Below are 27,521 nucleotides of genomic sequence, written 5' to 3' on the forward strand. Positions count from 1 at the left end.
AAGAAGAAAGAACCAAGTCATTTTTGAATACTTAGATATTCATAAAGGCTATATAAAATAGAAATCAAAAACAAAAAAATTTTCACAGATTGTTAGCCATCTCTTTCAACAATTTCTCATCAATTCTTCTCTTTCCTTAACAGTAGATAACCCCCACCTCAAAAGCAGATGCTTTTCAACATTTCCCAATGAGATCAATGATTTCTTTTAATGGGAGCTATTGTTCTTTGAGATGTTTAGATGAAGGGAGAATATCTTTAATAAACTGATAAATGCCAAAGATTTACTCAAGGACACGTGGCAGAAGCTATTTTTAGCAGGTGAATCTGCATTTTTTCTCTTTGTTTTTATTTTCTCCACTTGCTGAATATCTGTTTTAGAGCAGAGAGCACCAAAAAAAAAAAAAAATCAATAAGTAATGTAATCATCTGTTTAGTTCTGCCATTTGCCTATAAGGTATTTCCCCCCATTTATATTCCATGCTCTGATCAAGGTGTTTAGATCGGGTAACATAGTACTGATTTTGCTGAGTTTGAGAGCCAACAAAATAATGGAGCCTTCTGATTCTAAACCATTTCCACCTTCTGCCCCTACACCCTCAAACTCACAACTTGGTGAACAGTCCGCAACTTGTGAGTGATAAAAAGTTGAAAGGTGGTGGTGACTAGACCAAATGCTGCCTTATTAAGCCATCTAGCTATAGAATCGTTGTTTTTATACTTTAAAAAAATATGTCTATGCTTTCTTTTTTTTCTTTTTTCCTTTTTTTTAGTCAAGTACTTTCTTAAAGAAACAATAGCACCACATTGGCATAGCTGGCCAAACAATAAACGGGAAAGCAAAACTGTGCTACATCTTCCGTTTTAATCATACTCCCAAGTGCATAAACTAGTAACAGAAACCCTGGAGCCACAGGGCATGAGATGCCTTCATCCACACAAACAGTCACATCCCCAGGAGGGGAAGGTTTCTTAGGGAGGCCAGCCTTTTTTTTTAAATAAGATTTTTCAAAGAAGTGATCTTTTTCTTGTATTGCATTTCGCTCTGAGTGTGCATGTGTATGACGTGTCAGGAGAGTTTTTCTCTAGCTTTAGAAGAGTGGATTCTGATGGAAAGATGCGTTAGGTTTTTCAATGGAGCCTCCTCCTCTTAAAACGTTTCAACAACGCCATTACACTATTTGGGGAAATGGGAACAAAAACTTGAGTTAGGTATTCTGTATCATCATTTAAAGGACAAGCCTATGAAGTTGAAAGCTAATTCTTACTAATATTTATGACTGTTTCATGAATATCTTGAAATTGCTCCACTTTAAAATTCCAGAGCAAAGCTTATGAAGTTCTTAGTTTTGAACTTTTAGTTTACTCCCTTTCTGTCCATGCTGGGTCGTTCTGCTGTAGTATATGGTGATAAACTGACTTTTGGAGTTTACAACAAATTATCTCCTAGTTTTAATTCACTTGAAAATAAGTTAGTGGGTTAGTATAATGACTAGTTAATTTTTAATTAGATGACTTATACTACAGTTGAAGAGGATTATGTATTGGGAAGAGTTAAGAAAGATGATGTCTTTGCCTATTTAAGCTTTCCTCACTGGAGCATTTGGACTGTGAATAGAATTACTAAGTCAATCAAGTAAGTCATAGACACTCTTAGAATTACCCTGTCCAACTGGATCTGGAAACCCATAGATCAGCAGAAGATTGCATAAGGTGTTGCTGGGAGTCAGTAACTTTAAAAGGTATACTCTGGGAACAAAAAACTAAAAATTAGAAGTGTTGTTTTGAGAAGAGAGGTGCAGCACCTCGCTCCACAGAACCCATAAGTTCAGAAAATAGATGGAGGGTAAAAATGACTTCTAGTTTCTTTTACATCTGTCCATAGTGGTCAGAACATTGCTCAGCATGCCTGCGATGCTCAATTCAAATAACGCTGTGGACTGAGGGTTAAAATACTTGTTGGCTGAGCAGGGGCACCTACCAAATAGACCTTCTTTTTGCATATGTTCTGAATTCCAGGATGTATGTATGTATTTTTATTTCTGGCCTCTGAACCTTGAGGTGAACCAGTGGGATGAAAACTAAAGATGTCATTTTTGTTTTGCATATTTATTTTCCAATAATAATCAAGCCTGGTTGCTTTTCACCCAAAAGTTATAGGGCAGATAAAAGATCCAAATGGTGGGTGATTCATTGTTCTAATAAGAAAGTCGTGGTACATAGACAGAAAATATTTTTTAGGTCACTATGGGCTTGTCCTCATCATTGGATTTTCTTGATGCTAATTTTTAGTTGAACGAATAAGACACATCCACGGAGGAACAGGGCTACTCTTCTAGGCAGACATGAGGGAAAATTTCTACTTGTGAAGGAAATTTTTGCTTCTGGACTATCAACTCTAATCAAGTATATTTTAACAAAAAATTTAATATATATGTATATAAATATATATACATATATAGCCAAGGATAAAAGCAAAATTTATCAGAGAAAGGAACTATGATTTTTGATTAGCTATTATTTCAATAGTTGAAGTCTTGGGCCATTTTTAATATTGCTTAAAAAATGAGTACCTGTGTCTTTCAAAATGAACTGAGTATCATCTACAGTATTAAAAGAAGCATTACTAGATTTCTAGTACCTGCCTGGGGCACTCAGTGAGTGTTAACAAATTGAGTGATCACCCTTTTGTTGGTAAAAATCTTTTTGTTTTTCTCCTTTTTTCTTTTCCTTTCCTTTTGCTTTGTATTTATAAACCCAAATGCAGAATTCAAAATCAAGTTGTTAATCCAATATCTCTATAACGTAATTTGAAAATATTTTAGAAGAGATCGAGCTGCTAGCTTTTCACAACTAGCCAGTTGGGTACATAATTGGATGGCTTTACTGGCAAAAATTGGCATGTTGGAAACATTAGGCTAATCAATTTTCTAGCTATGCTCTACATGGGTCATTTATAGAATTCTTTGCATCCCAGCAACTCAAGGGCTCTGAATTTGCACCTTCATAGCAACCCAGGATAATAATCTGGAGCTTTATCTTTTTAATCCTCATACCACCCCTGTGAGGTAGGTAGATGACGTATTGCCCCATTTTGCAGATGAGGAAACTGAGGCACAGAGAGGTGAAGTGACTTGCCCAAGGTCACAAAGTGGTGAGTCCATAGCTGAGTCAGCAGATGTCTGTTCTTCAGTGAGAAAAAGAAACCAGGGCTGTTAAACTCCTAGCCTTCTGTTTTTCCCACTCCTTGCTGGACTCGCCAAACAAATTCGCATCGGTGGACTTTGTGTCTTCAGTTTCTCTTGGAAGGCATAATCGGGGGTACTTTGCCTTCTTTCCCAGCGGGGGTGGATTATTAGTACTTTTCCCCTCTGTGTCATCTCTGGGTCCAGGCATCCTCTTTTGTTTTGCTTTCACCTTTTACCGTTTTGGCCAGATTCTTTCATATAACAAACTACAAAATAGCACCATTGTCCTAAAAAAGAGAGTTTTACATACTGATTGATATATCCGGTATTGTTGATATGTGAAATTTACATAGTGCTCTATATGGAAAAAATTAAGAGGGAGAAGTTGCTAATTAGGTCGCCCACTAACTCATCATTTGAAGGAACTGTTGAGAGTTTGAGACTTCCTATGCTTAACACATACACTTAAAAATGTTTGGCCTCCAAGTTGCAACTATTTGCATTTTTAAAGCAAGATGTGGAAAAATAAAGCTTTTGTCTAAAATAAAGGCATCCAACTTATATTTGGTATAAATGCCACAGATAAAATCTCGTGGATTAAAAATCGGTATGCCACTTGGCTGCTTGTTGCTGCTGTGGCGGAGGCCAAATTTGGCAAATGTACCAGTGAGGAACGGGGCTGGATGGAGACAGACAAACAAGGTCATCAGATACTGTAAAACAAATAGCCTGTGTTGTGTAGAAAGAAGTGCAAATAAAAAATTAATAACCCACTTAGACAAGACCGCTGAATGAATGGCTCCGGCAGCCAAGATTCAGAGACAAATTTAGCGCAACTGGATCTAGACAACACCCATGCATTTGTGGCTCTTGAGAGGCAGGGACTAAGATATATATATATATATATATAGATATATAGATATATAGATATATAGATATATTTTTTCTTTATAGATAAAAGATCAATAGCAATCTACCAATTCCAGGATCATTTTTTGCAAGGTGCAAAGCTTTTAACAATCACTTCTAAAGACAATGTTTGAAATGTTTACTTTTGTATTTCATTGGGGGGAATGCTCATTTTTTTTAATGTTATCAAACTTATTTTTTTTTTTGGTAGATTTTCTGGTGTTTAACAGGTAACTCATGCACAGCAAAGAACCCTGCCGGTGGCACGTCATTCTTCACTCCTCAGGAAGGTCTTCCTACATTCTGTAATTCTTATTTCCCGCATTCCCTCTACTTGCGTTCTTCAAATGTACTTCCTAAAAATAAGAGAGAAAAAGTGACGTTAACTTGGGGAAGTTTTATATACCTTACCCATCATCTACATCTAACACTGAGTCTCAACCTTTTGTATCTTATGCCTTACCAGTCAACTGAATAAAGAGCTTGGGCCAGGTTTTTCTGAGAAAAATGTATTTAAGGAAATAGGCTTTCAGCTAAATCTCACTCAAGCTACTTCTATGTGCCCCTGGTGGCATGGGGACCACAGATTGCTTTATAACCATGCAAATGTGTGTTTCTATTCATCTGCTGCTATCACAGATTTATGGATAGAAGGGAGATCCTGAAAAACTCAGTCTCCTGACTTGTAGCATCTTTTCTTAGTGAGGAAAAAAAAGGTCATATTTTGGGGTTATCATCTGTTGTGTTATTACATTTTGCTATGTTTTAATTTTTTGACAAAAGAGGATACTTCTTTTTTAAGTGTCCCTTTTTGCCCTTTGGAGAAAAACATAGTTTTTTTATAAGTAGAAGATTGGGAAAATTTGTAATCGATGTGGAGTCTGTGGCATCACAGGCGCACTGACATCGTCTTTACCTTGTAGGATTAAGGTTTAGAGACTTAGCACATCAAAGCCTTCATAATAGGTCTGGCACGTGGCAGGGACAACATAAGTATCATCGTCAACAACATCAACATCCTCGTCCACCATACTCCTTTTATTATCAGTATTTTATTTTTAGTGGAAAGTCACCATGCCTGGACTACAATTCCAGGGTTCCTTGCTTTGGTGCTACCATTCCCTCATCAACAAGCAATGCTTTTGTCCAAGGAATACTGCGTTTTGCTTAGAACAGAAGGCCTATGATAGTAGGGACGTGGCTGTTTGTTCACTTACAACCTATGTTTAGAACATAGTGCCCAGGATTTTGCAGGTGTTCACCACGTAGCTATAGAATGAATTAAATATATGAACACAGGAGTGTTTTATAATCAAGTCATTATACTTTTCTTATAGTTATTTTATACTCAAATATATTTAAACAGCAACGTTTATTTAGATACATAAGAGGTGAAATAAAACTCAGGAGGAAACAGCATTTGCATACATCCACATTAGGTGCTGCTTCTCTTGGTTTCAACTCTGGCCAGGAGGCTCTTCTAGGAGAATGAAGTGGGTAATTGTTGGTACAGAACAGGGTTTAAAATCCACAGTGGCCCTTTATCTGACAACAGGTTTCCCTCAAGCCCCAAAACAGTAGTTCTTTCCATGGTGGCTGGGATCTCCAAATTCTTCCTTCTGGCTAAGGTAATCACTCACTCGATCATTGTTAGGAGCTTCAGATCATTGTAAGGGACCTTTAAATTTACTTGGACATGATGCCTGGAGAGGATGAGAAGCTGAGGCAGAATCAACTACTAATCCTTGAGCTAAGGCCCATAGGGATTTGGTCATTTTTCCTTTTTTTTTAACATTTATTTTATGTATACAGTTTTATCTTTTTAAAGATTTTATTTCCTTATTTTCAGAGAGAGGGGAAGGGAGAGAGAGAGGGAGAAAAATGTCAGTGTGTGGTGGCCTGTCATGGGCCCCTTACTGGGGACCTGGCCTACAACCCAGGTATGTACCCTGACTGCGAATCAAACCGGAGACCCTTTGGTTTGCAGACTGGCACTCAGTCCACTGAGCCACACCAGCCAGGGCTGGTCATTTTTTCTAACACATGTTTTTCAGCTCTACCTGGAATATTGGAGTTATCACCAAATCCTTCATAAAAGCCAGTTAGTACTTTGTAAGTTAATGGTCAATATTTTATGGTGACTGAATAGAAGAAAGAGGGCATCATTGTGTAAAAATGCTTATTAAAATATCTAGCTCAGGGTCCACCGAAAAAAAGTTTATCAAAAGAAATTGGTCATTTGTATAGGGTAGCTTGAACTGCCGTCTGTTTAAATCCTGGCACTTTTCCAAATATCATAGACCATTTATTAAGCCCACTTAATATGTATTTTTTGTTGAATAAAGCATCTACTGTTAAACTCCCAGTAAATTTGTGTTCCTGATCTTACATCTTATTTTACTTTCTTAGAGGAGTTACTCAGAAAAGTGGCAGAAATACATATGTAGTAGGGTCCCTGTCACCCCAAACGCCTTGAAACATTTCTGTTCAATTCTCAGCAAGCCCTACTGATTACGTATGTCACGATCGAAACTCCAAACAGTTATTATTAAGGATATTTACCTCTCTACCAAACTACTGACCAAATTAACAAGTCTAAAAATATGCTAATTTGAGTTTTACCTTTTTCTGTCTAAGAGGCAGATCAATGTAGAGAAAAAAAGATATTTCAAAGGCTGTGGAAAATACTCAAACTAGGAAAATACTCAAGAATGAAATAATAAATTGAGAGAAAGCCACATGAGGTGTTTAATCTTCAATCTTCATCTCAAGCCAAATTAAACCCCAGATTCTCAGAAGAAGAAATTTAAATATCTTCCATGCTTCACTCTTCACATTCATGACGCTGAAGCAAAAAGACCCGAGGTTAGATGGGTCCACCACACAGATGTGATCCTTTCCCCGACAGGGAGAGTCTTTTCATTCTGTCTCAAAGCTGAGGTGTAAAGTCTGGACAGAGGGATCCAGCCTGTTTCTTCTGGGCCTGTGTCGGCATCGCAACAAAGCCACGGGCAGAAACTCACTTGAGGAAAGCCAACTCTGCTCCAAGTAGCATGGTTCCCATGCACACACACGTTCGGTGGAGTCCATTCAAAACCAGCTGGGATGTCGTCTGGTTTGCATTTGGCTCCCTTCCCAGGCTGTCACATGTGACTTCTTTGTTGCAGAAAATGACAGCGACAAAACAAAAGCACTCAGGGATTTGGTCTCAGTTGCATCTGTTGCTTTGCTCATTGTGTTAATTTAATTACGCTGGCCACCCTCGACCATGGGCAGCAAGTAGAGGCATGTCAGAGGCAGCCATCGGAGCTGGCTCCCGCCTTCAGGGCATTTCTTGAAGGGTTATGAAACCGTCCCACATTCAACCAAGCAAAAACTTTTCACTTCAACAGCTTGTCCAAGACAAACAAACCAGCTAAAGCTGTTTCTAGTATGCAACTAGACAGATTTTTGAAAGGAGAACAGTAGTGAGTAAATATTGTTTCCTATTGACACCAGGGAAGGTAATATTTTTTTAGAAATGTTAGTTCTTTAGCTCACCAGGGTTGGATGAGGGAATTTATTTCTCTGAAGAAAGAGTTGGCCAACTCAGTAGGGAATAAGTTTGAGAAGGGTTTAATTTTGCAATACATATTATTACACATTGTGTATCATACACAGATATTTATAGGCCAGAAAACAACTTGAAGGGGTCATTCACATTCTCCTGTTATCTCTTAGGTCTAATCCTAGCATTTCAAAAGAAAGCTATCCACAAACTTTTTGATTAAGAAGGTCACTGAGAGCTAATAACAATGGCAATAATAATAATCTTGATAACATCTGCTGCCTCCCCAAGAGGTAAAACAATGTCTGGTGCCTCAAGGTCCCAATGTCTCTCCAGTAGCTGTAGTTGATGATGTCACGAATTGCCCCTGATCCCAGACAGTGGTAGTTGTCGGTTTAGGGGGTGGGTGCTGTCCTGACCACAAGTGTGAGCTGAGCCCCATTTGTATGGTCATTGATAAAGGAGAGTAGCACAGTATTCGTGAGCAAAAGCTAACCCTGTGGCTATTGTAAACTCTTCTCCTTGCCTATCTTTATGAGACTTTTTGCTTGAGAGACAGAATCTGAATGAAGGATGATAATAGGTTTTTTTAAATTTTAGAGAGAAAGCAGGGCTATTTTCAATAGGTTATGTGTCCATTCTCCCCACTCCAAACAAGTTAAGTATATTTTATGACATAATCTCTAAGAGAAACCTGGCACCCTACAGAAATGCTGTAAAAATACTGTCCAGTGTGTAATATTAGTCTATTACACAGCATAAGGTTCTAACTTGGCACTGACTTTACCTTATAAAGGGGAAAATGGGGGGTGGTGGAGAAAGAGCAGTGGGTGATTGAAAAGATGGTCCAGGCCTCAGCGCTTTAGCTATTAAAAAAGGATATGCTCTTGCTATTTTGCTGGCTTGGTCTGGAGACGTGAAATTGTGGAGGACAATTTAGATGTCTCAGTACCAACTCTGGTATCTCTTTACTTCGGGAAATCACAAGCTCAGATTCAGGAGAGTTAGGTCAGCCTTTCCTCTCTGGGAGCCAAGCCGAATGAGTGTCATGTGATTTTACTCAGCACTTTGGAATGCGACTTTTAAAACCAGAGGTCAAGGTGCACACTTGTGCTCCTGATGGAGCGGCTGCCTCTTTAACAAAAAAATGAGAGCTATGTAGACTGGACACAGTGTTGGGTAGCCCAGCTTCTTGTTTTTTTTCCTGGAAACCACTACATCCTATCTGCTCTGTGATTATGGTGGGAATGGCCATATTTTCTTAATGTGACCCTCTCCTCTGGCTATAGTAGACTCGCCTAGGGAAGGCTCCTTCCCCAAGCCCCAAAGCTGAGTGTGGGAGTGACACCAGGCAGGTTCCTTCCTGTGGAATACGACACTCCTTTCCTTTATAGGCCAGCTTTGGCTCGAGGACTTTCCTTGGACTGTACAGACATGTAGGATGCCCCAGGCAACTTACTCTCCCTCTGTCCTTCACTTGGGGGTCAGACTTGCCTTGTTCTCTTACGGCTTGCTTAGGCTTCCCCAATTCACTCCTATTGCCTTTCATACAGACATTTTTTCCTAATAAAACCCTTGCTCATTTAACCTAGTCTCATCTGTTTCTTGGAGGGCCTGGGCTTACACAGGTGCCTTGGATCTGGACTCCCTACACAGGACTTGTGTGACCTTGACGATCACTAGGCTCCTCTTGCTCTCAGTTTCCTCTTCTGTGAAATGAGAGTGCAAAGTAGGAGTACTCACCTCAGAATGCGGTCATGATGACATGTGATCTCCCTCACACTTTTACCTGGCCTGGAGAGATATCTATCGTAGCGTGCAAGAGAGTGTACCACGTGAAGGGCCCTTGGTTTAGATCCATTTCGTGAACTTGTTAGCAATGTGTCTGCTCTGCCTTCCGTGCTGTCAAGGGTCCATTCTGTGCTGCACGGTAAATTATACACGTGTTTTTTCCCCACTAAAAGGTAAGTTTTTGCAGGGCAGTAGCATGGGTCCTTGACCTCTGTATCTACCCCAATGCAGGTTCTTTGAGCAAACAAACCAGGAAATACTTGTGCAGTTGATTTAACAATAGAAATAGACTCCATTCAAGTCAACAGCAAAGCTATTACTTCCTGCTATGCTCTGTACGAGGACAAAGAGCACACAGCCCCCTCCAGTCTTAGAGCTTACAATTGGTAGGCTGAGCTAAGGTAAATACCAACAGACTGATTCAGAAGAGAGAGAGCAGTGCATGGTTAACACACTGGAGTCCCTTTTGAGTTTCAATTCTGGTTTGGCCACTTGTTAGAGCAAGACCTAGGCAAGACATTTAACCTTGCTCTGCCCAAGTTTTTTAACCTTTACAATGGGGATCATTATAGTCTTTACCCTACAAGCTGAATGGTGAAGATTATATAGGGTGGTTTGCTGTAACTCTTAGCACCAGACAAATGCCTAATAAACAACAGCTATTGTTATCGATATTGCCTTTTTTTTGGTAGTTATTATAGTCAAAGTACATCCCTTGTTAGAATGCTGCCCTTTCTACAGTGGAGAAAGAGTAGCTGGCTACCTTCCTGGATGCCCAGAACCCCTTGCAGTGCTGCGATATTGGATATATAGCTCTTTTTCCCCTGGGGACTGGTGCATCCTGAGGAATCCCTGGGAGTTAGGGAACTTGTACTTGTCCCATCATTATTCCACCGTTACCCCAACCTAGCAACTTTTTTACTCTTTGAAGGATATCACCTAACTCCATTTCAAATATATCTGCCTGTGGTGTAAGAAATCACTAAGAAAATGGTTTAAAAGCCTGGAGGAAGAGAAGAGAAGGGACAAGAAGAGAAGAGAAGAGAAAAGAAAAGGGGGACAGTTTCTCTTACTGCCAAGAGGGTTATATCTGTTGCCTTTCATAGTCTTGAAGGATGTTGTAAAATATTTCAGTGTTCAGGGCTGCTTGGACTGTTGATTTTATGGGCAGCTTGTTTAGTTAGCTGTTTGTGTTTGTGTTACATTTTTAAATTAAAAAAATGTTTAAGCACACTATGTTTCCCAGAGGGAGTTGATTTTGGAATCGCTGAAAGGTTCAAATGTTGTGGTATTTAAAAAAGTGAAACACCAGATTCTAGCAATTTCACTGACTTGTGCTAAAGATTCAGCACATTTTTGCCTAAAAACTGAATCTGATTATTTTTTTTATTAAGCCTCCAAAATGACATTATTTCATCTGACATACAACCTACGCTAGAATATTTAAACTAGTGTATGCAGTCACTTATATGACAATGTGCTGGGGAGATGTGAAGCCCAGAGTTTTTTACCTTTTGGGGTCATTTCAGTGCAATAGTGATGAGGTCACAGGATTGGTAGGAAAAGGTGTGGCCCTCTTCTACTCATTATTGGTGTGTGTGACAAATCTGGGCAGAACATTCAAATACTGTGTTCTACAGACTGACAGGTGTTGCAGGGCTGGGCGAAAAAAGGTGAAGACATTAAGCAAAAAATAAAATAAAAACAAAACAAACAAAAACCTTATAGATACAAACAACAGCATGGTGACTACCAGAGGAGAAGAGGGTGGGGAAAGGCAGAAGAGGATAAAGGGGGAATAAACGATGATGAAAGGAGACTTGACTTGGGGTGGTGAATACACAATACAATATACAAATGATGAACACCTGAAATCCATATAATTTTATTAACCAATATCACCCCAAAAAATTCAGTTAAAAAACACACAAATACTAGGTTCTAAACTTTTCTCCTCATAGAATTGAGAGAAATTTTGGAAGTTTGGAAGGCTCTCCTGAAGTTTGAGAATGAACACAAGAACACTATGACAAGTTGACGTGATCTGCATCTGTTTGAGGCTGATGGGAGCCTTCAGCACAAAAAAGTAAACATACCTGGTGCCAGCCATTGCTTTCCCAAGACAGAACATGGTGCAAGAACAATTCATGCATGTATGCAGTTTTTAAAAATCAGAATTGTTGCATTGTGCCAAAAGCACCTCAAAAGCACCAGCTTCATCCTAGTGTTCTTTTGAAGAAGAAACAAACGTCATCATTTACCTGAGAGACCAATCGGAGCATCCAATAGTGGCCTCAGTCAAACAACACTGGCAAAATAATAATGATGATGCTATGTATCTATTGGTCCAGTTACACTGTTCATAGTGTTCAGTCCTGCAATGCTTCATGAACTACTCAAGCGTGCGGCACTCACACCATGACACAAGGATTGCATGTTCCCGAGCCTACAGTTGTCAGCTGATTAGGAATCCTTACTCAGCCCTCAACTTGCCATGAGCTCATTCCTAGTCATTTGGAATTTTTGTCCTGCTGTAACTGTTTCCTGCAGATCTGAAAACAGCACATGGTGTTTTCATAGATGGCGGGGCTGGTTGGTGTTTGATTACTCGACCTCTTGGAGTTGGTCAGATGTAAAGCCTTATGTGAACATTTATATATTTTACATGGACATTGTAAAATCTTTTGGCCTATGAATCCCAGCCTGGAAGCCTGGGCCACTTGGCCAGTTTGGGTTTGTTGTAAAATCTCTTAGCCTCTCAGCGGGAATTTGGGGGCTATTTTACCAGAGAGAAGAGTTAACATCATGTTCATAGATTTTGTTTGTAACATTCCAACTTCCTATGGAAATTCTGACACTGCCAGTTAGAGGAGCCCAGGAGGACAGCATAAACAATTGCTCCCCTTTTCTCCAGAGTGACAATGAATGTGCCTACTTAAATAAATGAATGCTCCTTTATCTGATTCTGGGAACAAAAGTGTATGCCAGGGTGAATAGAGGAAGTTAGAGGTTAGCGGTTACAGAGAGTGAAAGTGGTGGAAAAAGCATTTGATAGTTTTTGCCAATAATCTCATTCTCCAGTAGGAGGAGAGGCAGGGGATGCAGAAAGGAAGACTGGCTGGATCCACTGACCCTCAGTTGTGCTGGGTCAAGAGTGAGACCTGAAGGTTTCTAAATTGCAAATTGGTTCTATGTGGAAGTCACTGGATTCTGATCTATAAGACTACTACAGATTAAATTGGAAGTGGACAAAGTCCCTGGATCCTTAGAAGGTATAATAAAAAACCCCCAAACTTCTTTCTGCCCCTTCAATAATGTTTTCTTCATTTCATGACCAAGATTTAATTTAGGACTAGAACCTCTGAGAAGACAAAGGGATTATGCATTTTCTGATTAGATTTTACAGAGCAATTTACCTTCACTGAAAGAAAAGCCAGGAAGCTGTTTTTACCTACACTTTTGGAATGCGATTCATCCCAAATCCTCAGTGGGTACAACAAACAAAACTACATAAACACCCACAGAGCAAAATAAAGAAGAGAAAATACCAGCCCCCAACTATTTGCTGTAGTTAATTACAGATTGCTTATTATCACCAAGGGCATTTAAAGTTAAAATTAGTTGAATCCACCCTTAGCATTCTTATTTTTTAATCAAACCTCTACTTTCTCAAGAGTTAGTTTTCTGACCAATGGGTCTTAAAACTATAACCACATTAATTAATAAGTAAAGATGGAATTTTTCAAAATGTTTTCAGCCTCTTGTTACTTATCTAGCAATAAGTAACATCAGAGCTGCAGTTGAGTTCCTAGTATGGTGATAACTCTCTTAGCAGCTTTCTAGGAGTGGCAGCCATCGACCCACAAACCCACTGTCCCACACTTCGTAATTTCCCTGCTGTTCTCCATTTCTATTTCTCTCTTACTGAGTTCAAACCTAAATCTTTATCTATCAAATTTCACTTCTTTTTTGTTGGTGGATAAACATGAGGTATCACTAAAAGCATTCAAAGAATCCCACTAAAAAAGAATCCTAAATATGTGGGCATTAAGAAAAGGTGCTCAGGTTTCAGTTGGACCCTTGAGAATAGAGAAGCTGATCTTGATCTTGCAGGTCTGAAAGTCGGATGGGCACTGAAAAACCTTTGCTAATCTCACCTGTTCTTTCTTTAAAAATGGACTTATCTTGCTCAGGTCAATAAAGATGGTCACTGATGTTCAAAGAAGTCAGTAGCTGGGGAGCATATAGTCTGAGGAATTCTACAGTGGATATTTCAAACCTCATCAAGACCATGCTGCTTAATCTAAAAACAAGTTCTACCAAAGCCTTCCACTTCAACTTCAGACCATCAACTTTACCCTTGGGTTAACAGTTCCCATAGACACAGTCAACAGTATGGTGATTACCAGTGAAAAAGGGGGTGGGGAGGTAGAAGAGGGTAAAGGGGGGATAAGTGGTGATGAAAGGAGACTTGACTTGGGGTGGTGAACACATGATACACTACACAGATTATATGATTATAAAATTGTACACATGAAACCTATATAATTTTAAGCAATTCCATCACCACAATAAATTCAATAAAAATTTCAAAAGTCACCTTCCTGTTTTCTAGTAAATATTGCAAAAATGCTCTATACCCTTCATACAGACAAGTAAAGAGAATAAACCTCATCTACCCCCATGGATGCTAACGGGCTTGAGAAGGGGCAAAATGTATTACTGAGGAAAATGATGTTTTCTGTTGGTGGTTGGTGGGAGGGAGGTGGTCTGCGAATGGAGGAGGAGGAGAGGAAAGACTCTCTGGACCTTATTTCTTTGCCTCTCTCTCCACCCTTCCATCCTAACAGCACCCACACTAGAAGCTCTATGAGGTTTTGTTTGTTTTCAAGAGATGTTTGAAAGAAGATCAAATGCTTGTGAAAGGCACTGGATCGACAGCCCTAGAAACTGAAATGTCCCGGAAGCGGTGTGAGCCCGGAAATATCCCACATTTCTATTTACTTTGGCAATTTGATTTAAAACTAGTAAGAATTGGAGTTCATGCTACAATCAAATTTTCCTCAGGCACCATGAAATGAAAACACATATTACATTTGACTTTAACTGGCTGAGAAAAATGGTGGCTTTCTGAACGTTCATTCTATGACCTAAAATCAAAGTTAAAGGATCCTCACATGGGACGAGTGAGCTTCCTTTTAAGTTGTAATTATTTGTAGAACTGGGGTCAGTGGTTGGAAGTGGTCTTAGGTCACAGAGTTCTCTTTTCTTGTCATATGCTTGAAACCTACCATCACAGTGCTGAAAAGTATGGGCAGCTTGGGCTTAAAGTTCTGAGTGATATGAGACCTACTTCTACCTGAGGAGTCCTATTTCTTTTTTAGCTGCCTCGAATTTTTAGAACTAAGTAAAATAATAATAACAAAAACTTTAATAGTGCTTACTATGTACCAGACACCAATTTATTCACCATAATGTATATGTATGTACACATAATATATATGTGTACACACACAAAGAATCCCAAATCCCCACAACTGTATGAGGTACAGTCAATTAGATAGATTCACTTAGGTAGATTTTCATTGACAGATGAGGAAATTGAGGCACAGGTAAGTCACATAATTTAGCCAAGTTCATACCACTAGGAAGCAAGTCAGGGTTTGAACCTAGGCAGTGTGGTTCTAGAGTCTGTACTCACCATCCCCTAGTGCTTTACTACCTCTCTGATCCTTATAATTCGCCTTCGTGCCTAGTATGGAAGTTTCACATTGCAGGTGCTCAATAAAAAAATATTTTCAGCAATTTTATTTCAGGATCCTGATTCTTTACATATTCCCATAAGTGTCACACACAATATTCAATTTTCCCTAAGAGAAACAGTTGAAACAGTAGAAATTTAGGTAATGACTACTACTCTGTGTACCTGAAAAAAGTATTGAGGGGACTAATTAGGTACATAATATTCACTATAAAGTACTGAGGCAATTGCTACCTTTAGCAGTAGGTCTTGAATAATTTCAATTTAAGCTAGAGATGGAAATTCTGAATATGCAACACTTGCGTGAGCACAACTCTTTTGCAGTTTCTTCTACTCTGTACCTGCCTCACTATCTTATGCAACGACAAGTGGAATCATGCCATCTCAGCATTGTCGTGTATTTTTATATGTCTTTCTACCGCTATTCACCTGCCTATACCACCTATTGGTCCCTCCACCTATCCATCCAGCATTATATGCCATGTGTCACTAGGTGATTAGTATTGATACTAGAGAGGAGGGATGGAGAGACAATAATACATTCTTCCTGTTTACTCAGTTCATATTATTCAGAAATCACATGTAGCCATTCAAGATAATTGCTTTAGAGTTGATAAAAACCCATCCCCAAAAGGAAGTGTTTTAATCCATAATCTGGGAGTTAAACATTCTTTAACTATAGAAAATTTTACTGCTTTTTTTCCTTTTGATATCTTTGTCTTATTTTTTCTTGAATGAAGTTCGTCATTGGATGTAATTATAGTTTATCCAAACCATGATTTATAATGGACACTTATTCAGTAATGGAAGTGTTTATGGACATTTATCCAGTCATGGAAGAAGGAAGAGATAATTCTCTAAGGAACCTTTTTGTAGAACATGAACTGTTCATTCTTCTGCTCAGTTGTGGTCCCTTGAACAGCCATCTGTGTTTGCTGGCTACTCTCAGGTGGGAGTCACAGTAGGTATTGGCCTGTGCCCGAGGCTGGTCCTAGAGCATGATGTGTTAGTGAGAGAACTCAGCATCCTTGAATAAGGCAGCGGGACAGATGGCTTTCTTCTGCTCTGACAAGCCAGGATCCACTTTGCAACCACAATAGCCATGGCTTGGCTCCCATGGGGGACTTCAACATGCTTCTGATTGGACCTTGCCTTCTAGATTGAGGCTTGAGCATATCCATATATTTATTATACATCTTAGGTTTTCAGTGAAGCATTGAGAAAGGATGACCCTAGAGTAGAGAGCATGGCAGGGGCATGAAGGACCAGGCAGAAAGGAGGGTCCTTTATACCATGACATCTTCGATGCAGGCTACTTGGATGAAATGCTTTGCTTCTTGGTTTAGTCATTTTCTTACCTCAAGGGTTGTTATTTGCTTTGCTGAGCACTTACCCTCTCTCAGCTCTTAAAATTAGTAATTTGGGTGATCTTGAGACTTTTTTGCTTCATTATCTGTGAAGACCGTCAACCTACCACTTAAATCATGGGAGGTGTAGGCCTCTAAGACGTACATTCTATGATTTGACTTAGCTTTTTCTTACCCTTAGGGGAATCCAGCACCCCTGCTCTCATTTACTCTCTCCCTTCTGGTGGAAAAATATTAAATTACTGGGAGACTTCATGTGGCTACTTCTGCCCCATTTTTTCTTGTGGAATTCGTAGTAGTCCATGTTGATTAGGTGCTATTCTTTGCTGGACAGAAGGAAGGCAGCTTAGAACTCAAGCACACTTTTATCCATTTCTGGATCTCAGTATCCTTACCTTTAAAATGAAGCGGTTTGAACCAAATGATTTCTGAGGCTTTTTGCAGCTCTAACATAACATGGTCTTAGTATTTGCATGGAGTAGAAACTCCTAGGATTTCATATCTAAACATGTAGGTGTGTGTATGTGTGTGTGTGTGTGTGTGTGAGAGAGAGAGAGAGAGAGAGAGAGAGAGAGAGAGAGAGAGTTTTCTAAGAGATAGAACCAGAAGGCAGTTAAGTTAAACATCAGAAGTCTTCTACTAGGGCTGGATTGTGCTACCTACCCCCAAATTCACATATTGGAGCTGCAAACTCCAGTGCCTAAAAATGTGACTGTATTTCAGAATAGGAGTTGTCATACAGGTAATTAAATTAAAATGAGATCATTATGATGGGCCCTAATCCAATATGACCAGTGTCCTTATAAGACTAGGAAATTTGGGCAGAAAGATATACATAGAGGGAAGATGATGTGAAGACACAGGAAGACCAATTCCAAGTCATGGAGGAAGGCCCGGAACAGACCTTTCCCTAATATTCCTCAGAAGGAACCAGCCCTGCCAACAGTTTGATATTGGACTCCCAGTCTCCAGAAGTATGTGAAAATAAATTTCAGTAGTTTAAGCCACCTAGTCTATGGTACTTTGTTATAGCAGCCTTAACAAACTAATACATCTTTTATATCTGATTCTCAAGGGTAAAAGAAAAAGGTTCAATGACTTCCTCTCATAGGTTACATCACAGGCCTCACAGGCCTTCAGGTAAATACGGGATGCCCTTTGGTCCAAACCTGGGCTTGACTAAGAAATGCAGCCTTCAAAGACAGTGCAGGAAAGGATATCTGGGAACTTCTATGGCACATTTCAGTCTTGAAGAGAATTTGGGTCTAATTCTAATATTTATTTTTTTAAATTGATTTATTTTTTAAATTCTAATATTTAACTATGGACATATATTGATGTGAGCAATTCTTCTACAGTAGGTTTACACAGAAATTTAAAATGCATTAAAAGCCTTGATTTTTTGAGTCTCAATTCTTTTATTGAATTTTTTTGGGGGGAGGGGAGGAAACTGAGGCTTATTCGCTTCTTTTATAATTTTTGTTCTTTTTCCATTCTCGCCACTGTCTTTCTTTGGACTTTCTTGGGCATTACACATGTCTTTTCCACTTTCTCCATGTTTAATAGCCACATCCTACAACGGGTTCCTTCTCTTCCTTTGGTCTCAGGTGTTATCTAGCTCCACTAGGCTATTGTTCTTCATTTCCTCTAGAGCACTTCCCACTGTTCTTTATCGCTGTCTGCTTCTCTCTCATCGTCCTTGCCTCTCTCTGCTTTTCTCCTCCATTTTTCTTTTTGCTTCTGTGTTCAGATTCTAGCTCCAGTCTCCCTCCTCTGCTCTTTCTTCTTTCCTTTCATCTGCTGACTTGCTTCCGTCCCCTCCATCTGTTCCCCTCCTGGGTGTTTCTTTGGCCCACCTTTCCTTCTCCTTTGAGACTTCATTTTCTTGTTGGTAGGTGGGGGCTGATACTGTAAACATCACAAAAATAATTGCATTGAGAACAGGTGGTTCCCTTGGTGTCCTGGAAGACAGAGCCTCTGAGTCAGCCCAGAATGCCCAGGATCCACAGGATGCGGAGACAGCACTGGTTTTGGACAGGTGTCTAGACCTCAGTCACAGGACCCAACATTCTAGATCTTTGGGACACAACCTCAACTCCCACCCTCTCCCCAGCTAGAAATGGAAAAAACACTGGGTCACCTGGGAAGAAAACGAATTAACCCGCCTTCCCCATCCCCAGCACAACTTTCCAGTTTCATTCACCTAAACGTAACCTCTATGGTGCTTGTTCCCTGACCATTGGCCACTGTGTTCTCTGTGCAGCAGGTTGTGTCCTGTCCCTTTCCACCCCTCAAGGTGGCTCCCTGGAGTCGCATCTTTGCTCAACCCACCCTGGTCCTCCACCAGCCTTGTCTACCTCCGCAGTGTAGGACCAGGAAGCAGCCAAGGGGTCATTCGTTGTAAATGTCTTGGTCCCTCATCTCGGGCTTTCTGCACAATGCTACTTTTGGCTCCAAAGATTAAAACCACAGGCGGTAGGTTTTGTTTGATCTGGTTTTTCATTTCGTCAACAGAGTCTCCGGGAGACACTCTCCTTATTCAACCTTTCTCACTTCTCTTTTCTTCCTTCATTTTCTCTTTAGTTCTCACTTTTTCTACCTTGTGACTAAAATTTTAATCACTTATACTCATTTGTTCACCCATTCATTCACACATGCAACAAAAATTTACCAGGTGATGAACATGAATCTGATGATTGATGTACTTTTGATGGCAGAGGCAGTGCTCCTAAGATTTATTTAAAGGCTAGTGCTTCAAAAGAGACTTGCAAATTTTGGTCATTTGAAATTTCCAGGTATTCTTTGAGCCAGACAGAAATTTCTATTTTTAATGTTGTTTCTTTAATTGTTCACCACTGAATATTAATTACAAATTGTTCCCATTTTAGAGTATTGCTTTTTTCACCTTTGTGGAATACCAGGGCTTGCAATCATACAGGCTTTATTCTTAATTACAATTATGACAGACGTTCACACTCGCCCAACACTTGTGTTGTGCAGACACATGGAGAGTAGTGTATGCACATTACCTTAATTCTGACAGCAACCTGATGAGGTAGCTATTACCATTATCCCAATTTTGTGGATGCAAGTAAGGCTTGCATAGCTACTCTGCTAAGGGCTCTCAGCTGATGACTACAAAGCTAGGACGTCAGTTTTCTCTGACCCTAAAGCTGGTTTTTAGTCACTATTCTGGTTATCCGATTGTTCAGAGCAGTAGAAGAGAGAATTTGCAATGTGGAGTGACCAAAGGGATGAACATCTAGAGTGGGTGAGAATGGAGCTATTTGGACCTGTAAGCCAGGAGACTGAGGGGATATAATTACAGTTTGGCACCCCGCCCCCACAGGTATAAGACACAGATCTCTTGAGGAGGGACAGAACCCACCCCAGCTGGCTTACCTTCTGAGCCTTGGGCATGTCGGTGTGGCGCTGGGCACGGACGGAGCGGGCCGCCTTGGTAGGCTTGAGGGGTGCGCAGTACATCTCCAGCCTCCTCAGATCACAGCTCCGGAAGCAGCACTCATCCACAATGCCTGTCTGAGGAGCCCTGCGACTGTTGGAGCCATATCCCGTGGGCTTGTCTGTACAAATCAAATGCAGAGTGGCCTGGCATTAGAGTGGGATATTCCATCTTCTAAGTTCTCCCCACGCTCTGAATATTCCCCTCTCCCCCAACCTAGTTTGACCACACCTTTTCTTTTTTAAAAAATTATTTTATTGTTATGGTTGCCTGCATTCCCCGCCTCCACTGTTACAATTACAGTTGTCTGTATTCCCCACCACTGCCCCCTACCCCAGCCAAATTCACCTCCCTCCTTTGCTTCCACCCACCCCTTTGGTTTTGTTCATGTGTCCTTTATAGTAATTCCTGAAAACCATTCCCCACATTTTCCCTCCCTACTCCCCTCTGGTTATTGTTAGATTGCTCTTAATTTCAATGTCCCTGGTTATATTTTGCCTGCTTGTTTGTTTTGTTGATTAGGTTGCACTTAATGGTGAGATCATATGGTATTTGTCCCTCACCACCTGGCTTATTTCACTTAACATAATGCTCTCCAGTTCTATCCATGCTGTCGCAAACAGTAGGAGCTCCTTCTTTCTCTCTGATACATAGTATTCCGTGGTGTAAAGGTACCATAATTTTTTGATCCACTCATTTATTGATGAGCACTTAGGCTGCTTCCAGCACTTGGCTATTGTAAATTGTGCTGCTATGAACATTGGGGTACATAGGTTCTTTTGGATTGGTGTTTCAGAGCTCTTTGGATATAGTCCCAGCAATGGAATTGCTGGGTCCAAAGGCAGTTCCATTTTCAGTTTTCTGAGAAAATTCCACACTGTTTTCCACAGTGGCCGCACCAGTCTGCATTCCCACCAACAGTGCACTAGGGTTCCCTTTTTTCCACATCCTCTCCCACACTTGTTTCTTGATTTGTTTGTGATGGCCGTTCTCACTGGTGTGAAGTGGTATCTCACTGTGGTTTTAATTTGCATCTCTCTGATGGCTTGTGATGCTGAGCATCCTTTCATATGTCTCTGGACCCTCTGTATGTCCTCCTTGGAGAAGTGTCTGTTCAAGTCTTTTGCCCATTTTTTAATTGTGTTTTTTTGTCTTCCTGGAGTGGAGTTCTGTGAGTTCTTCATATATTTTGGAGATCAAATCTTGTTAGAAGTATCATTGGCAAATATGTCAACTTCTTTTTGAAGCTTCTCCAACAATTCCTGTGCCCATAGGTCCTTCTGGATTCTAGTATGTCTCCCGAAGTCTGTATTGTACTCATTAGCACTAACTCATCCGCCATGCACTTTGTGTTAATTCTCTTGAAGTTCTCAGCAACTTCAAGAATCTTGTGTTTGTCCAATCCTAGCTTCTCCTCATATATTGACTTAGCTGAGAGGCCTCTGGGGATATTAAGTAAAAGAAGATCATGTATTCAGTTTCCTTAATCTTTTTAGCAAATCTGCATAGTTTTTATAAACAGGATGGGTCAAATATTTGATCTTTTGCTTAATAGCTTCCACTATAAAATCAGAATAAGCATCAATGAAGTTTTAAATCTAGAAAGGACTCCTGCTGTCCTGATATGAAGACTGAGACTTAGGGTTGGAAGTGACTTGCTCAAAGTCATTAGGCAGTAAATGGTAGAATCAAGATTTAAACCCAGATCTTCTCTCTGCAAAGTTGAAGTGCCTCATAGAGCCCAGCTGGCTTGTTGTACAACTCTGGACATGTCGGTTAAGCTTCCTGGGCCTCAGTTTATCCATTTGTAAAGTGGGTCAATGATATCTGCCTTGTAAGAATTGTTTGAGGATTATGTGAGATAATGTGTGAAACGTACTTAGAGTATCACCAGACACATAGTAGGTCTTAAACAAACATTGGTTTGCTTCCTTCAAACATCCCTTTCCAGGATCTTATATGGCTTGTGAAGAAACAGTGTAACTGTTGATTGCATCCAGAAACCTTAGAACTGGGAACTGACGACAGTACCAGTGTGATACAGAGACCAGAACAATCAAGTCTGGTGGGGTTTTTTTTTATAGAATAATTATTACACTGAGAATGAACTAAACGTCCACCTTTCATGTGATTTGGATTGCCCGCAGGGAACACCATGAGTCAAATTTCTCTTGATATTTGCAAATCAATTAGACCTCTTTACTTGGCAAGTAGGTTTTGGTTCAGGTTCATTTTTTGTTTTGATTTGAACACAGTTTTCCTGGCTCTAGAATTAAAAGAAAGGGCAAAACAAACTTACCCGGACCTTAAAATGTACCTGAGTTCTTTGTAAGCTTTCTGTCATAGTAGAACTTCTGTTAAACCCAAACATTGTTTACACACCAAATACATAAACCAGACAACAGCCAAACTGCCCTGGCTCAGGCAGGGGCAGAGCCAGGGTCTCAGCTTCCTTTCATGTCCCTCAAATCCTTTGGGAGGTGGGGGGTCCTCGGTTCTCTTCACTGATGTTCAGGCTTCATGGAAGAATCCAATGATCCAGAAGAATCCAGCTAATCAATCTGACTTATATTCACTCTTAATTGCTGACACAGAAGATAGCATTATATTTCAAATTAAAAATCTTACATTTCCATACTGATGACGTCATTGTTTAGAATGGAGTTTTGAAAGTCAAAGTTCCCAAAGTATATTTTGAACTCTCTGGATTGGGGAGATCAGGCCCAGGTTCACGGCGGACCATCAAATTGGGTTAGCAGCCTTGCTGCTGGAAGGGCCAATCATTCCTGGCATCGTCTAAGAACTCAGATGTTTTCCTGATGTTTGACACAGGAGCCTGGGGATGCCTGTTCCCCGTAAGACATGTTCATGGTCATTTAGGACAGCAGAGGGTCCTAAAGACCCCATTCAGTCTGTGGTCTCTCTGAGTGGGGTCTGTTGCTTTCACTGGGGTACACCCTGAGGGTTCCTTGTGATTGAGGGTTTTGGGGGATCAGGCAGCTGGCCCCAGTGGGAGCCTCTATAAGGCTTTCACTAGTCACTGGGGGGTCAGCTAGTGCCAAAGGCTCAGTCAGTCTGTAAAACAGCTGTGCTTTTTAGTCCATAGATCAATGACTTTAGGGACAAAGAGAGTTAGGATTTTTCTGTAATGTTTTATAAGGAAAGTTTACCTCATGTCCATATATTCTTTTTTAATGTTGTTGTAATAGTGGTATAAAGACTTAGATTTTGCCATCAATGTAACTATCAGTTTTCTTACCACAAACCTAAAAGATGTTTTTCTTTATCTATTCATAATGTCTACAATGGACTAATTGTACTTCACTGGGGATATATGAATATAACAGTATTTACATATTGCCTTTTAGAGTTTAATCAGTCTTTTGAAGTATCCTATAGGCTTGGTTTCTGGTTCTACATCAAGGTATTTAACAACAACAAAAAACCACTTCTCACCAGTTGAGAGGCCACAGTTGAAGATCAAAGTTTTGCCCTTTATCTTCAAATGCCTCACATTACATCTTTTTTCAGAACCAAAATAAAGACACTTGTTGCTATGAACCAGAACTAGAAACCTAATACAGCGTGGTTTACTAGAAAGGCAGTAACAAACTTTGCTCCAGTATCAATTTTGGGGAGAGTAAGGATTTTTAATGACCTCTAAATTGCAGCTGTGGTCATTATGACTAACTTTGAAATGGGACAGAGCAAGTTGTTCATCCTTTCCTTTAAAAACTCCTCAGTAGGCACTCTGCAGTCTGCTCCAGTGGATGGGATAGTAACTTGGTAGGAGAGCAGGAAACAAATATTGGCTTAGTATAAGACAAAAAATTTCTAACAATTTGAACTCAAAAGTGTAAAAATGGGACAGATTTCTTTTAAAAATGCACTTCCCATTGCTGGAAGCAGTGAAGTATAAGTTGTATGAACACCTGTGAAGACCCTAGGATCACAGTCCTGTGCTGGACACCGTGTGTGACTGCTAAGGTGGCTTCTATGCTAAAGGATCTGTATCAAGGGAGGAAATGCAGAAGAAACCCACCCAGGCCAAATATTCAATACGGTTGGAAGCAATTTACACTGTCTTCAGGAAAGGTTGAAATATTTTCTAACTTCGAAGGTGAAAAAGTTTTTTATATTTATCATTTGAGCTCCCCAAGATGCTCACAACATTTTTTCCTTACTTGATGCTAAAATGAAAGACAGGTGACTGGAAATTCCAGAGTTCTTTCGTGCTGGTATTATGAAGTATCTGTACAGTCACTCCATCATTACAGTCAATAAGCATGTATAAAATTTAATAGAATTTCTCTTGTTGGCAAAGTTTTAACAATGAAAATTGACATATTTATGTCTTTATTTTGTCAGTAATTTTTCTCCAGCGCATGCAGACTGAAGATTGCTTATCAGACCGCCACCTAACCTAGGCCTTGACTCCCCTGTGAGTAGATATCGTGTGTAGTCACAGTGCACATGTATCTTGAAAGTTGGCCAACAGACAAAATTCCAATGGTTATAACAGATGGCTTTTTATAATAATAGCACTTCACTTTAAATAATGCATGGTCAGTGGAGTAATTCAATAATCTTCAGGGAAAACTTGCTCGTTACAAGGGTTTGGGGCAGAACTGTGGCATCATCAAAACCACACCAATCAGCTGAGTCTCACATTTTGTCCTGGTTGCAAGCTACTCGCTTCCCTCCATCCCTGAAGGAAAAGGGGCAATGCTGAGATTTAACTGGGGTCATCACTTCTAGGGCAGAGAGCTCTGGTCATTCATCACTGGTAAAAATGGGGCTACCTCTACTGGTGCTACCGAGGGTTGTGTTTCTTACAATTTTTCTGAGAACATTGTACAACGTTGAGAACGTTGTACTCAACTTTTATTCTCCTTGAAACTTCCCTCTTGTTTACTGAGAGTGCTTTCCTTGGATTAATTGAATTTTACCACTAAAAAGAGGAGATGTTGATTTAAAGAATTGCTATTTAAATAAAGAAAAGGCAAACATTTTCAAAATGGGAAAACATGCTCTTCTGATGATATACACTTGTTACCCTTTGGGTTCCAAGGAATAAAACTGGTCACTAGAAATTGCTAACAAAAAGAGGTTCCCAATTCAATTATATTTTGAGAGCAAGAAAAAAGAAGTAACAGAATTCAAGCTGGATTTCAAGGGCTATTTCTAGAAAATTCACAATTAGGTCTTTTATGGAAAACAGAAAGGGGATTATTAACTTATAAGAACTAATTTGCATTTAACTTTGATTAACAAGGTGAGGATTGATTACACAGGCAAATATTACAATTAAAATCTACAGAAGGCAGAAAGTTAGGTTCTCTGCATCAAGTATGTATCCAAACCTTCAGGTGTGAATGACAACTTAGAGTCACTCAGAGGGTTAGTTTCTCATTGCAGCATCGCTCTGTGGACCACCTTATCCAATGAAAGTCACTCAGATGACATGATTTTGCATGGAAAAGTAGTAGGCAAGTTGGGTAAACTATGAGTAATTTAAAATTTTTATCCATTTAGCATCCAATTGCTATTTTCATTTCTGTAAAAATGAGAATCACTTCTCAATATTTCTTACAATTTTTGTGGCTTTTTATGGAAAACTAGACTCCTTTCATGAATTCATAATATAAAGAAAATTGTGATAAGACTATTATCCAGACCCAAAACGTAATACTACCCTGAATTAGTGGGACTCACATTTTACGTAGAGTCTTTCGGGAAGTCAATATTTTACCTTTTAAAAATTCTATGGAAACCACACCCGAATTAAAACTCAAATTTTGAGATATATGTAATCACATGCTTAGTAAAGATGTGGATTTCACTACTGTAAATTAGCCACATCATCATGCACTTAGATTAGCATGGGTATGTTTACATACGTATTCAAACATATATCAGGAATTAAGTGACTTACAATTAGTATCAAAGTTATCGTCAAACATTTAAAGATTAGAATTGTTTTTCAAGAAGTTTTTCAAAAGTATTTACTTATTGCCTGCCTTACATGGTGCTAGCAGACTCTGTACATTTCTACTTTTCTGCAGAAAGATTTTTCCAAGTAGAATTGACCTTTGGCATCTGTAAAAGTGAACACAGAAAATGTTCTCTTTTCTATGAATTGCATGTCACAAGCTTTTCTTGAAAATCTATCAAATGTAAGCATCGATTTCACTTTGGCCTGTGTTAATTTTTAATTGCCAGTGTTTGCTGGTCCCACTACTTCTCCATTGGACAAGATCATCTTTTCTAGGAATTATGACCCTGTTTGACCTGCCAACACCCCCAGCACTCAGCAAGTTTTTCGCAGCTACTAAATCCTCGTAACCCAAAAGACCAAAGTCTTCCCATTGCCCAATCAGATCGATGTTTGTGTATCTTTGGGCCTAAAAGGAATGAAACAGAGCTCTAGGGTGCTGCCCCTTTTTTCAAACCCTCTTTTTGGGGGGAAGTTCCAACTCAAGGGTAGGTGTGAAAATAGTGCTATTCAGTCTGCCTCTGTCTCCAAGGCCAGGGAACTGAAGTGTAAGGCCTAGTGACAAGAGAACTAGAGATTCAGAGGAGAAGCATTACTGTTTTAGGACTCTGGAGAAATGGGACGACAGAGTGGGAAGCAACGTGATGTATTGCTTTAGCCTGATACAATGCCCTGGAGGATGCGTGTCTTGCCAGGACAGCACAATTTACTAGTTTAGGTCTGTTTCCAGGGCTTGGAGGAGATAGATGTAGCCAATAAAATTACACTTTGGCAAGAGAAATGCTTTGCTGGACAGAAATGTTGTCCTAAGGGAATGGCTTGGTTTATCAATGTCTAGGGTAAAGATAATCAAATGCCAAAGAGGTCATTTTTATGTTTGAGTTATTTCAATTGGGTCTGCTATAGAAGTTAGCTACCACTTTCTAGTTATAGAACTTTGAATGTTTAGAACCTATTACAGGATTTGAGTAGAAATCCTGCCTGTGATCTGCCTGTGACGCCTGTCATGCCAACAAAGGAGGTGATATTTGGAGCAGCTTAAAGCGCAGTTTGGGAGTCAGACAGACCTGCATTCCCCCTCTTATACCCTGTTCACCTTGGACAAAGCACCAAATCTTCCAAGACTTAGATCCTTTTATGTAAAATAGACATAGTAAGAGTAACTCCCAGGGCTACTGTGAAGATGAAATGAGAATGTATGTAAACTATTTTGCAGAATGTCTGGTATGTAGTAAACTCTAAATAAATGTTGGCTGTTGTCATTGTTGTTATTATTATTATTGAGTTGGCTAACATAGCTAGTGGAGTAGATATCCTCTTCCCCTCTTAAAAATGCACCCTTTCAAAGTTTCATTGAAAAAGATGGCTTTCTGGATAAAAGAGCATGTTCTCCATTAAGATGAATGAATACCTATTATCTCAAAAGGACAGCCAAGCTTTATGTTGTATACAAGATGGACAAAAATAGGTTTACAGTTGTAATGTAAATAAATAATACAAT

At 39.7% G+C, this 27,521-nt stretch overlaps 1 protein-coding gene across 7 annotated transcripts in view; it reads right to left on the bottom strand.

Annotated features, from left to right (window-relative positions):
• Window positions 1-745: 745 nt before the first annotated feature.
• The window catches only part of IGF1 (insulin like growth factor 1), a 73,333-nt gene continuing 46,557 nt past the window's right edge, over window positions 746-27,521 (bottom strand). For 4 of the 7 annotated variants that reach the window (XM_037068264.1, XM_037068268.1, XM_037068266.1 and 1 more), the window contains exons 3-5: window positions 19,965-20,146; window positions 18,419-18,470; window positions 746-4,452 (exon numbers count right to left, since the gene is read on the bottom strand). In XM_037068264.1, the coding sequence (XP_036924159.1) occupies window positions 4,427-4,452; window positions 18,419-18,470; window positions 19,965-20,146 (260 nt within the window). In that variant the 3' untranslated portion in view covers window positions 746-4,426. Of the gene's footprint in view, window positions 4,453-18,038; window positions 18,471-19,964; window positions 20,147-27,521 lie in introns of those variants that run through there. The other 3 variants (XM_037068265.1, XM_037068267.1, XM_037068263.1) reach the window with 2 other exon arrangements.

The sequence above is a fragment of the Sturnira hondurensis genome, unplaced genomic scaffold, assembly GCF_014824575.4.
Source record: "Sturnira hondurensis isolate 20B ecotype Veracruz unplaced genomic scaffold, ASM1482457v3 Scaffold0017436, whole genome shotgun sequence".
Lineage (NCBI taxonomy): Eukaryota > Metazoa > Chordata > Mammalia > Chiroptera > Phyllostomidae > Sturnira > Sturnira hondurensis.